This window comes from Plasmodium gallinaceum, assembly GCF_900005855.1.
Source record: "Plasmodium gallinaceum strain 8A genome assembly, contig: PGAL8A_v1_104, whole genome shotgun sequence".
Taxonomy (NCBI): domain Eukaryota; phylum Apicomplexa; class Aconoidasida; order Haemosporida; family Plasmodiidae; genus Plasmodium; species Plasmodium gallinaceum.
The window spans coordinates 1-12,941 of record NW_021628336.1 but is presented as its reverse complement, the minus strand read 5'-3'; the positions used below and the strand labels follow the sequence as shown (position 1 = coordinate 12,941).

The window sequence follows — 12,941 nt, the reverse complement described above, 5'->3', positions numbered from 1 at the left end:
GATAAAATTTAAATGTAATATAAATGTTTATTATATATATTACCTTTTTCTCTTCTTCAAATTTTTGCTTTTATATGTTATTGATATGAAAATTTATTTTTTTTAATAAATCAATTTTTAAATGTTATTACAGAATATTTTAAGAAAACCTAGTTGTGATATAGTAATCATGAGAAAAAACTCTACCTCAAAAAATGCAAGATTATTATCACAATCAGAAGAAATTCCCTGCATGTCAAATCAAATAAATGCAACAGAAAGCATTGCTAATTTATCCGATGATACAACTCCTCTCAAGACAGAAATTCAAACATTTATGAATGATACTTATAATGAATTTGAATTTTATCTTCAAGATAATAAAATTACTAATTCCACAAAAAAATGTGAAAAGGTATCCACATACATAGATTGGAGAGGGATGGATTATGTTAATTTGCTATTAAGTAAAAAAGAAAATTATAATATCTCATGCCTCGTTGAAGATTGGAATAATAAACAAAATTCTTTTGAAGCACATATACTTAAAAAAACAAATTCAGCATGCAATATTGGAAAATTTCATTATTGTCCTCTTTTGAATAAAAATAATAACTGCACTAGCCCTTATGAAAATAAAGATCTACCAATAAAAACATCATTAACATACAATCAACTCAATGAAGATATTTATTTTAATAATAAAAATCAAATTATTGAGCAAAGACAGATTAAGTTTCACAATGTTACTTATGATATATCTGATTACTATTTCAATGCATATAATGAAAATAAAACTGAACTTAATTGTGCAAAGTGGAGTATGTATATATATAAGAGAGGGAAGCTATTTGTTAATATGATGAACAATGAAATTCGTTCCGAAGAGATTTATAGACAGGATTCTATTAATACATGGAATACTTTTAGTAATGCTTTGGAAGGTTATACATTAGATCTGACAAGTAATCAATGTAATATGACAGCATTAATATATAAAATTAAAGATAAAGAAAAATTAACTAAATCATATGATTTAGCATGGGTTCATTCAGATAACAATATTAGTGGATCTAATCAAACTTCAGGTGTTGCAACTCCATTACCAGATAAGTTACAATCTACAAATGGAATTTCCAATATTCCATATAATGTTGCTGCAACGAATTCAATAGATAATAATACAGGTACATTTAGTAGTATAAATAATAATACAACTACAAATACACCTATAAGTATTACTTTAAAGCCATCAAAAGCAGATGACCAATCTACACTACAAGCTATAACCGCAACTTCTTCAGAAGTTACAACACAACCTAATTTTTTAATTTCAGGTACTACTCCTGGATCTAACTTGTATGCAACTGAACCATCAGTTTCAAATTCTCCTGTAGGTGGTAATACCTCTTCTGCAAGTAGTAATTCATATTCTTCAGAAGATAACTCTAAACATTTAATGAGTGTTGAGACCCCAACTGGTAGTGCACCTCTTTTAACAAATGAGTATCAACTTTTACCTTCTGCAAATATAGTTGGACCTAATGTAAATGGTAGTACATCCATTTCTGTAAATCAATCTTCATCTAATACAAATAGTTATTCCATTTCTCCTACAATTGTAACTCCACCATCTACATATGATTCTACATCTTATTTAACAGTTAATGATGCTCATTCTTCAGTTATTACTAAAAATTCTACAAATACTACAATTCCTACACCCTCATCTTCTGAAATTGAGCCTTCTCTTACCAGTAGAATTACACCTATTCAACATAGCTCTACGCCTCCTATGACTGTACCTACACCTACTATTAGAACTACACCTTCCGTGAATGATTCTGCGTCTCCTCCAGATGATATAAATACACCCCCTACTATCACCGTTCATCCCTTAACTGATAATACTACATCTATGACAAATGGGTCTTCATCTTCTCCTACGAGAGTATTTCCCCTTTCAACAATGTCTTCTATAGATTCAAATTCATCTTCCTCAAATATTTCTATAACTCATATGACTAAACCTATATTAAATAGCGCAGTAGTATCTACAAATAATTCAATGTCCACTGCAAAAGATGACACTATTCATCCTACTATTAGGAGTAAATCTTCTACAGACATTACTAGATTTTCATCTATATCTAATAGTAATTCTTATACAACATTACCTAAATCTTTAGAATCTTCAAATTTCAACGCATCTAATAGTGTAACTAAATTTCCTAAAAAAAATGGTAATATATCATTATGGGTTACAGGAAATCCCCCAGCACGAAACTCTCAGAATACACCTGCCTCTATTATACAGGATAAGGTAATTTCACCTGTAAATATGACTCATAGTAGTGCATTAAAAAATAATGTAAATGTAGATTCTTCGAGTGTGACTGTTTCAAATAATTCTACTACACAAAACCCATTGAATAACAGTACTGAAGTTACACCTACAGTTAATCCTACAGGAAATATATTAATAACAATCGTTCCAGTAGGTATATTCATTTTGGGAATTATTTTCTTTTTAATTCTTCTCTGTAAAGTAAGATAAAATTAATAATTAAAAATGCAAAAACATATATATTTAAAATTTTTATAACTTAAATAAAAAATTTTTTATAATTGCATAATTTTTAATTTGAATTATAGTACACTTTTATTGGATCCTGGTTTCGCAATCGTAAATCAAAGAAAAAAAAAGTAAGAAAAAAGATGAAGAAAATTTCAAAGGAACCGTTATTAATGTCTTTAAATGATATAGATAGTGAAACGATAAATAAAGGTAAATATTCGTTGTTGCACAACGAAAAACAAATTCCAGTGTGTGAAATTAATTTTGAAAGTGAAAGAAATTTAAAACATAGACAGATGAATAAATCAAAGGAATGGAAAGAAATATACATGGTAAGTGGAGATGAACGCGTACATGAAGTTGTACAAGAAGTATCGAAGCAAAAAAATGAGTTTTCAATAGAAGAAAAAAAATTAAATAGGGATGATCTTAAAAATGAAATTGAAGAAGATGAATTGGATATGAATAAATCTACAAATAAAAATAGAAAAAAAAAATTAATTAAAAATGGATTAGAAAAAAATGCCGTTCATGTTGTAGGTTATTCCAGGAATAATACATTAAAAGAGGAAGGAACAAATGAAATAAATGTAAAAACTAAAAAACCTACATATGAAGGGGAAATTAAAAATTCAGACAATAAAATGTCAATCATGGGTGAAGTGTGCAATTGTAATACATGGGCGGATACACATGTTATAGCATTACTAGAGTGTAAAAAAGAAGAATGGGAATTGATCAAAAATGAATTTCTAAAAATTTGCATAGAAGTTTTTGAAATGGACGAAAAAACTATATATTTAAAAGAGTATGGCATTAATTTATTGAAGAAAAGAGAAGAAGAAAATAGTACAGTAGTGACAGAAAAAAATAGTAGTATTCCAGAGAAATGGAAAAAAGAAGAATGGTTCATTAATTTAAAAAAAGAATGGAAGAATGAAGAAGAAAAACTTTTAGAATATATAGAAGAATATGAAATTGAAAATTTAACAGTGGAAGAAAAAAGTAATCTAATGTTAGACAAAAAGAAAAAATCATGGAGGAAATGGCTAGAAAAACAAAGAGAATATTCAAATGAATATAAAAGGCAGGATTGGTTTATGAAGTTATTGGAAGAATATGAAAAGGTTGGAATTTATAAAAATATAATGGAAGAAAAAATTGAAAAAATAAGTGTAAAAAAACAAGAGAATGAAAAAAATGATGAAATAGATAAATATGAAATGAAGAAAAATTTAACAAAAAAAATGTTAATAGATATATATATGATGGTATTAGAGGAATGTAAAAAGGAAGAATTGGAAAGGGAAAAAGATGAATTGTTTAAAACAAACATAGAAGGATTAGAAATACAAAGAAATTTAGATGAGTTGGAAAATATATTAAAAAAAATAGAGGAAGAAAGAAGTTGGAATTCTATATTAGAGAAAAAAAAAGAGGATATAGAAAAATGGAAAAGAGAAAAATGGTTTGTAGAGTTAATTCTGGAATGGAAAGATAATGAACAGAAATATATAGAAGAATTAAATAAAAAAATGTTGGAAAAAAAAAATGAAGAGAGAAAAACAAATATTGCTTTAGAAAGGCAATATATTATATGGAAAAAACATTGGGAAGATATTCGTAAAAAGTGGATAGAAAATGATAACAAAGAAGAATGGTTTACAAAATTGGTTGATGATGTTGAAAGTAAAGAGAATGAATATAGAAGTGAAATTACTAAAAATAATATAGAAAAGAAAAAGGAAAATATAGAAAGATTTGAGCCAATAGTAGAGATTAATAGAAAAGTAAAAGAAGAAGTGAAAAAATATGAAAAGACTCATCTAGAAGATACAGATGAAAGGATTAATTCCATAATGATGAAAAAAAAATTAAAGTGGAAGACTATAATAGAAATGCACATGATTGTATTAGAGGAATGTAAAAAAGAGGAGTGGATGTTGAATAGAGGAAAGTTTTTAGAAGCCTGTTTAGAAGAATTTATAGAAGAAGATAAAGGAAAATATCCAAAAATAATGGAAAATGATTTAGTAAGAATGAGTAATGGGGAAGAAGAGATTAGTACAATAATGATAGAGAAACAAAAACTTCTATGGAAAAAATGGGTAGAAAGAAATAAAAGTATGTTAAAGAAATGGAAAAAAGAAGAATGGTTTATTAATTTGAAAAAAGAATGGATACAAGAACAAGAAAAATTTAAAGAAATAATAAATGAGTCAGAAATTGAAGATATAGAAGTAGGAAAAAATCCTATGCTAGAGAAACAGAAAAAAATATGGAGACAATGGCTAAAAAAACAAAGAGCATGGTTTATAGAGCATAGTGAGGAGAAATGGTTTAATGATTTATTAGCCGAATATGAAAATGAAGAAGAATGTAAGGAAGAATTAACTAAAAGAAATAAGAAAAAAGTGAAGGAAATTCATGGAAATATAAATAAGTTACAACAAGAAGGTAATGAAGAAATAGAGAAATGTAGTAAAAAGAAAAAGTTGACACAAAAAGTGTTAATAGAAATACATATGATGGTACTAGAGGAATGTAAAAATGTAGAATGGGAAAAAGAAAAGGATGAATTTTTTAAAACAATTATGAAAGGGTTAAGAATACAAGAAAATTTTGATGAAGAAGCAAAAATATTGGAAAATATAGGAGATAAATGAAGTTGAAATTATATATTGAAGAAAAAAAAAGAGGAAATAGAAGAATGATAAAATCAAAATTGAATTGCAGAATTAGCGTTACAAATGAAAAATAATGAAAAGAAATATATGAAGGAAATAAATAAAGAAATATTAATAAAAGTGAACGAAAATATAACAAGAAACCCAACGTTAGAAAGTCATGAAATGATATGGAAAAAACAATATGGAGATATTCGTAAAGAGTTGACAGAAAACAATAATAAAAATTTATAAATAAAGCATGAAATAAAAAAAAAAAAAAATATAAATTAACAGACTGAAAAAGTGCGTGAAACAATAAGAATAATTCTAGAAATTATCAATAAATTTTATTATCTATCTTCTTGAATATTTTTTTATAAATAAATTTAAATATTTCTAAATGTTCAGTTATTGATTTATTAATTGTCATTCAAAGATTTCATTATAATATTGATTTGTTAATTTCTTGTTCATTAACTTTCTTAGTATTAAGCAAACAAATTAATAAAAAACATGTAGAAATTAGCCATGCTTATTTTATTAAGAATAAAATAAATTATTACATAATTCATTTATTTACATTAATATTAAATTTTAGCTCTTTTATTTATTATTTAGGTTTATTTGTTCCATATAAATGTAATATTTAAAATTATATTTTTTAAGTTTTAATGCAAAAAAAAAAAAATATACATCGCCTTACGAAAAAGAAAAATTATTTTTTTTTTATTAAAAGAAATTTTTTTTCTATTAAAAAATAAAAATATCATCACTTTTTTTTAATAAAATTCTGTAGTTTTTAGGATTATGAAACTCAAAAAAAATAAAATACTATTTTTTATGATTTTAAATACACACAAAAAAAAATAAATATAATATATTAGATTTTTTTTAACGTGATGATTCTTTAATACTCCATTCAATGATGTGATTTATTAATTATCTATTTAATGTAATTTATAGTGATTTAGATAATCAAATTAATTGAGTATGCAAAGTGATATGTACTTATTCATTTTATTGTTAAAGTAGTTTATGTAAGTTATTATATACTTATTATATAAATATCAATTTATAATAAATTTAATGCATTGGATCGTTAACTACCTATTCGGTGGTTTTGCTAGAGCACTAGATAAACATTTTAATAAAGAGCATGTAAAATTATTTCTACTAATATAATGAATTTATGAATAATTTTAAATGCTATAAAATAACTGTATTTGTGTAGTCTACTTTGCTGAGCATTCTTTATTTTCAATAAACATTTGTTTACTTTAAGAAATATCCTTATTTAAGAATCCAAATACTTATGCAATATAGATCTTAACAAAATATATTTTAACTCATAATGTTGTGAATAATTTTAAGCAACTCAAGTCTGTTGATTCCATGTTAGCTAACATAAATAATTAATTAGATGCAATTAAATTATATAGATACTACAAAAATGTATATTTTATTATTATGTATGTAAAATTTATTCATAAAAAAGAAACTAAAAATAAAAACTAATTGCAAAGAAACTCTCTCAAAAATAAATTATTTTTCATTTCTTTCGAACATTATTTTTTCCCAACCATAAAAAATTTTTTTTTATTTATCTAGTACTTGCATGTCTAACTTCATATTTTCCAAACAGTTAGATATTTTAATTCTCAATAAAAATTAATAATTCCCATTTTTAACCACACATCTATTATTAAATTCACAGTTTTTGACATACTTAGTAGTTTCCACACAAAACTATTAAAAATTGTTACGTTTACACATCTCCCAAAAACAAATTATAAAAATAAAATTATTTCTTTTTTAAAAATGAAATTGCATATATAATATTTTTTTATAAAATTTTTTACGAAAATCTTCATTTATTGATTTACTATTCACTGACTTTGTTAGAATATTGAACAAAAAAATTAATAAAGTGTATGTAGAATTATACTAATTTAATGAATTTATGTATGATTTTAGTGCTATAAACAGGTAAATTTTTTACATATGAATAGCCTATTTCATTGAGCATTTGCAGTTATTAAGAGACATTTATTTACCTTAATAAAAATCTTATATTTTTATTAAAAATTTAAATCATTAGTTATTTATTTTCGTTATATATATTTTATTTATAATAGCACGAATAGTTTTTAGAAATTCAAATATATTCCTCTCAAATTAATAAACATAAATAATTAACAAAACATAGAATAAATTATATATAAATACTACAATACATGAAAATTTTATTATCATAAATATAAAATTTTCTTATATAAATTTAAACAAATCATACTACAAAAAACCTTCTGCCAACAATTCTTATTTTTTGAACAAAAATCATTTTACAATAAAAACAAAATGTATTTTTATATTTATATTTTAAATTTACAAAAACAAAAAAAAAAAATTAATTTTTTTTTTTTTCTTTAACGCTTGAATGACTAACTATTTATTTTTCATACAACTGATACCTTTAATTCTCTATAAGTTTAATCCCTTTTGTTAACCATGTGTCTAAAAAAAACAAGTATCTTCATTCCGTTAATTTAAACTATCTTTTTTACATTTACCTAAAACCTTTTATTATTTTTATATCTTTGTAATGTATTAAAAGATGATTCTCTTTTTCTTATTTCATCTATATGTTCTTATTGCTCTGTTGTTTTATTTAACTATCTATCTTTAAATATGTTATTAACTCTATTTCTTTTTCTTACAAATTCTTTTGATTTACTATTGAGGTATTTTTCTTTTTCCTTTCCTTTTTGCTTTTCAATGTATCATTGTTTTATGTTTAGTAATTTCATATTAATTCAATCATTCTCAAATCAATTTCATTTTTAATTAATTGGTCTATAAATAATACAACAAACGTCTTTTGTAAAATATTTAGGTGAATATATATGTGATTAATAAAAGGCGTTATTAACCTTCTTGGAAAATAAAAGGATTAGTTATATGAAGAATACGTAGTTGGTCATGCGCACACAAAAAAAAGAAAAAAATGATCAATTTTTTTTTGTTTGTATTTTTGTAAAAAAAAAAATACAAAGATCATCAGGAAAAAAAAATTGATAAAAAAAAAATCAATTGGAAAAAGATTTTTTACCAATAAGAATACGATAAAAAAAAAAAAAAAAAAAAAAAAAGATTTTTTTAATTTTGTAAGAGAAAATTTTATACATATAACAATAAAATTTTCATGTAATTAATAGATATATAATTGTTCTTGTATTGTCTCTAATTGTTTATGTTTGTTAATTCAACAATAATATTTTTAAATTGCTGGACATAAATCATAACAAAGAAATAAGTAATATACCTTCAATTAATAATCAATAATCAATAAGGATATAAATTTTTAATAAAAATAAAGATTTTTGTTAAAGTAAATAAATGCCTATTGAAATTAAAGAATGCTGAATGAAATAGATTGCATAATTAAGGATCATTCTTTCAAAGCATTTAAAAACATATACAAATAAATCAAAACCGTAGAGACAACTCTACAAGCTCTTTATTAATTTGTTTGTTCAGTCTTATTTTGTTAACTGGGTGTTCGGTGACTTTACTCTAGTACTGAACAAACAAATTAATAAAGAGCATGTAGAGGTGCCTCTACGATTTTGGTGTATTTATATATACTTTTATATGCTTTGAACGAGTTATTCTTAATTATGTGCTCTACTTCGTTCATCATTCTTTGATTTCAATAGGCATTTATTTACTTTAATAAAAATCCTTATTTTTATAAAAAAATTTAAATCCTTATTGAACAATGATTATTATTTAATTGTAAATTACTTGTTTAATTATTATGAGTTACATTCAGCAATTTATATATATTACTGTTGAATTAACAAACATAAATAATTATTGACAATACAAAAAAAAATTATATAAATATTAATTACATGAAAATTTTATTGTTATATGTATAAAATTTTCTTTTATAGAATTCAGCAAAATCATATTTCATTCCCAAAAAAAAAATATTTTTTTTTATTTAATGCTAACAAATCTTTTTCCTATTGATTTTTTTTTATCAAAATTTTTTCCTGACGGTCTTTGTACTTTTTTTTAAAAAAAATTACAAACAAAAAATAATTGATCATGATTTTTTTTTTTTTTGTGTGTGCATGACCAACTTCGTATTCTTCATTTAATTAATCCTTTTATTTTCCAAAAAGGATAATAAAGCCTATTATTAACCAACATGCACTTTATTAATCTATTCAATATTATAGCAGAATGATTAATAAAAAGGATTATGAACCTTTTTGAGGATAAAACGTGATGGCTATATGGAAAATAAATAACCATACAAGCGTTAGATAAAAAAAAAAAGGTTGAAAAGATAAAAAGAAAAACAAAAAAAAAATATATGAGTATTTTTTTTCTTTTTGACAAAAGAGTTTCTTTTGTATGGAATTTATATTATGAATTTTAAAGAGATAATTTAAGAAAAGAATTATAATAAAATTTTCATGTGTTTACTACTTATATAATTTTAATTTGTATTATATTGTGTACGTTTGTTAATTTTAATAAAATGTAATTAAGTGTTAAACATTATTTGTAACATTATAATTAAAAATATATATAAGTACAAATAAATAATTAATGAGAATTTATGTCTTTAATAAGAATAATGCAATTCTTTTTAAATTAAATAAGTACCTCTTAAAACCTAATAAATGATCAATGAAGTAGACCATATATAACACGCTTTACTGGCTTACAACATTAAAATTATATTTAAATTCATTAAATCCGTAGAGGCAACTCTACATGCACTTTACCAATTTATTTGTTTAGCACTCTAGCAAAGTTATCGAACAGTCAATTAATTAGCCACAAGTCATTCAATAAGAAATATAAAAATCATAAATCAAGTATTAAACATACAAAATAATAAAAACTATGTATAATGCATTTTATTAATTTTAACTATTTTAAGAAAATATATATACTATAATTAAGTTTTATACATATTGATTATATAATTGGTTAATAATGGACATTATTAACCTTTTTTAGAATAATAATTATCCATACAAGCATTAGATAAAAAAAAAAAAAATTAGTCAACTTTTTTTTGTAAATTTTTTTTTTTTGAAGGAGAAATAATTAGTTTTGAGAATTCATGAATAATTATAGGTTATTAAAATTTAATTTTTATGATCCATATAATTTTTGAGAATTAATTTTGATTATTATTTGAAAAAGAAAATGTTATACTTACACTAATTAAATTTTCATGTTTTTTTTATTTATGTAAGTTAATTTTGTGTTCTAATAATTACTCATTTCTATTAAAAAAAAGGCACGAAATTCTAAATATTGTTCATAACTTCATAAATAAGGTATGTTTAATTAAATATCGATAATTAATAAGAATTTAAATTTTTAGTAAAAGTATAGGATTTTGGTTAAAGTAAATAAATATTTCTTAAAAATAAATATTCATTGAAGTAGGTTACATATATAAATTTTACTTGTTTGCAGAATTAAAATTAAATTTAAATTAATTAAATTAGTGAAGGGAACTATACATGAATTTTTTTTTTTTTTTTTTTTTTTATTTTGTTGCTATTATAAAGATGAATATATTACATTTAAATTGAAGATAATTCAAACAATAATGTTATTAAGAAAAAAAAAATCTAGTGTTACACTAATAATTAAATTATATAATAAAATTTAACGTTTTAAATGATATTTGTGTGTATATTTTAGCATGTATAATACATATATATATATATATATTTATAGCAATTTATAATATTTATTTTGAATTCTTTGAATAGTTCAACTCTTATTTCTTTTTAATTTATTTTGATAGATAAAAAAAAAAAAAAAAAAAAAAAATTATTAGATGGGGTTTTTAATTTTATTTTAAAAAATGGCTAATATATTAACTATGCAGTTTTTATCTTCAGATGAAGAAGATGAAAATTATGATGTTGAAGAAGAATTAAGAGAAGAAATGAAGAAAAAAAAAAAAAAAAAAAAAAAACTAATTTCTTTATATTCACATGGAAAAAATTCATCTTTAGCATTGATTTCGCAAAAATATGTATTACATACGAAATTAGAATCTATTTTTAAGCAACTTTCTGGAAGATATATAAATTTTCTATTTATTGGATTCCAGTCATGCAAAAATATTAATTTTCCACTATAATTAGCATCAGAACACAACATATAATCTTCATTTTTTTTTTCACATATGGCATACATGCAACTATGATGTGAAATGTATTTTGTTTTTATATGATGACAGGAATGTTCTTTAATAAATAAATCCTTATATTTTGATTTAATAATTTTATGATTGGGGTTTTTTAAATGTTTCAAAGGTAGATCATTTTTTTCATTAATAACATCATAAGAACTAAAAGAAAGTTTATTATCTATATAATATATATCAAGAGATTCGCATAATGCTATCGTTTGGTTAATACTCATAAGACGGCATAAATATGTTTTAGTTGGATATGGATCATAATTTACATTATATTCATACAGAAACACAATACCATCTTGATTATTGTCTGAAAGAATAATTATCCTAGAAGATCTTTACAAAAATATCATTATCTTCTTAAAAAAAAATCTCTCTCTGATTTTTTTTTCTTCTCTAAAAAAAATAAATTTAATCTTTTTTTTTTTTTATTTTTTTTTTTATCTTTATCTTTTTCGAAAGAAACATTTCTCAAAAAAAAATCCAATAATTTTTTTTTTTTTTTTTTTTTAGTTAGCACAACTAACTATGTATTCTCCACATAGCTAGTCCTTTTATAGCCAAAAAGGTTAATGAAGCTTTTTATTAACCACATACGCACAACCAACTACGTATTCTTCATATGGCTAGTCCTTCTTATTACCAAAAAGGTTAATGAAACATTTAATTAACAATTGCATGACCAACTATGTATTCTTCATATAACTAGTCCTTTTATTTTCCGAAAAGGTTAATAAAGCCTTTTATTAACCAAGTATTGAACATAAAAAGTAATAAAAAACATGTAGATTAGTATCTTCTAATTTTAACTATTGCAAAATTTAATTAATACCTCAATTAATTAAATTTTATAGAAGTAGATCACACAATTGAGTTACTATAATTTTAGAGACACATATTTACTTAAGAAAAAGTTCTCATTTTTTTCAAAAATTTAAATACTCATTAAAACTACTTGTTATGAATAAAATAAATTTTTAAAATGAACTAGCAAATTTAAATTAAAGATATTAACAAGATTTTAAAAGCGTATAGTTAAATTCTAATAATATCAAAATTTTTTCTATACTAGTTTTAAACATCAAATTTTATATCCAGTTGACCCAAAATTAATTAGATTAATAAAAATTAAATTCTACACAGATGACCTATTTAGTTACCCAAACTAATCTTTGCATGAAATTATCATCTGAAGAATAATTAATATAATATTATAAAAAGATACTCAACAAAAAAAATAATTTACAGAATTAAAAAAAAAAAGTAATGAATTTTTAATTTTTTTTTAACTAGAAAATATACATGGATAACTTGTTATTTTCCGTATAAGTTGTTAACTGTGATTTTTAAAAGATTAATAATGTCTTTTATTTACTACAGTTGTAAGAAAAAGGATGAATTTTTTTTTTTTTTTTTTTTTTTTTTTTTTGATTGAGTAAAACATTAATGTTACTAAAGATAATTTTAT

At 22.3% G+C, this 12,941-nt stretch overlaps 2 protein-coding genes across 2 annotated transcripts, besides 4 other annotated features; one reads left to right on the top strand and one right to left on the bottom strand.

Moving 5' to 3' along the window:
• Positions 1-169: 169 nt before the first annotated feature.
• Positions 170-5,223, top strand: PGAL8A_00377400 (surface-associated interspersed protein (SURFIN); the record flags this gene model as incomplete). The annotated part of the gene is made up of 2 exons (XM_028674416.1): positions 170-2,527; positions 2,635-5,223. 2 exons carry the CDS (start codon positions 170-172, stop codon positions 5,221-5,223), a joined length of 4,947 nt encoding a protein of 1,648 aa, XP_028530772.1.
• A 1,093-nt stretch (positions 5,224-6,316) lies between these two features.
• Positions 6,317-6,720: a repeat region.
• A 372-nt stretch (positions 6,721-7,092) lies between these two features.
• Positions 7,093-7,520: a repeat region.
• A 1,225-nt stretch (positions 7,521-8,745) lies between these two features.
• Positions 8,746-9,440: a repeat region.
• Positions 9,441-9,579: 139 nt separating this feature from the next.
• Positions 9,580-10,108: a repeat region.
• A 1,076-nt stretch (positions 10,109-11,184) lies between these two features.
• Positions 11,185-11,697, bottom strand: PGAL8A_00377300 (fam-e protein, fragment; the record flags this gene model as incomplete). Its single annotated transcript, XM_028674415.1, has 1 exon — positions 11,185-11,697. The coding sequence occupies one exon, from the start codon at positions 11,695-11,697 to the stop codon at positions 11,185-11,187; it is 513 nt and encodes a 170-aa protein (XP_028530771.1).
• Positions 11,698-12,941: the final 1,244 nt, after the last annotated feature.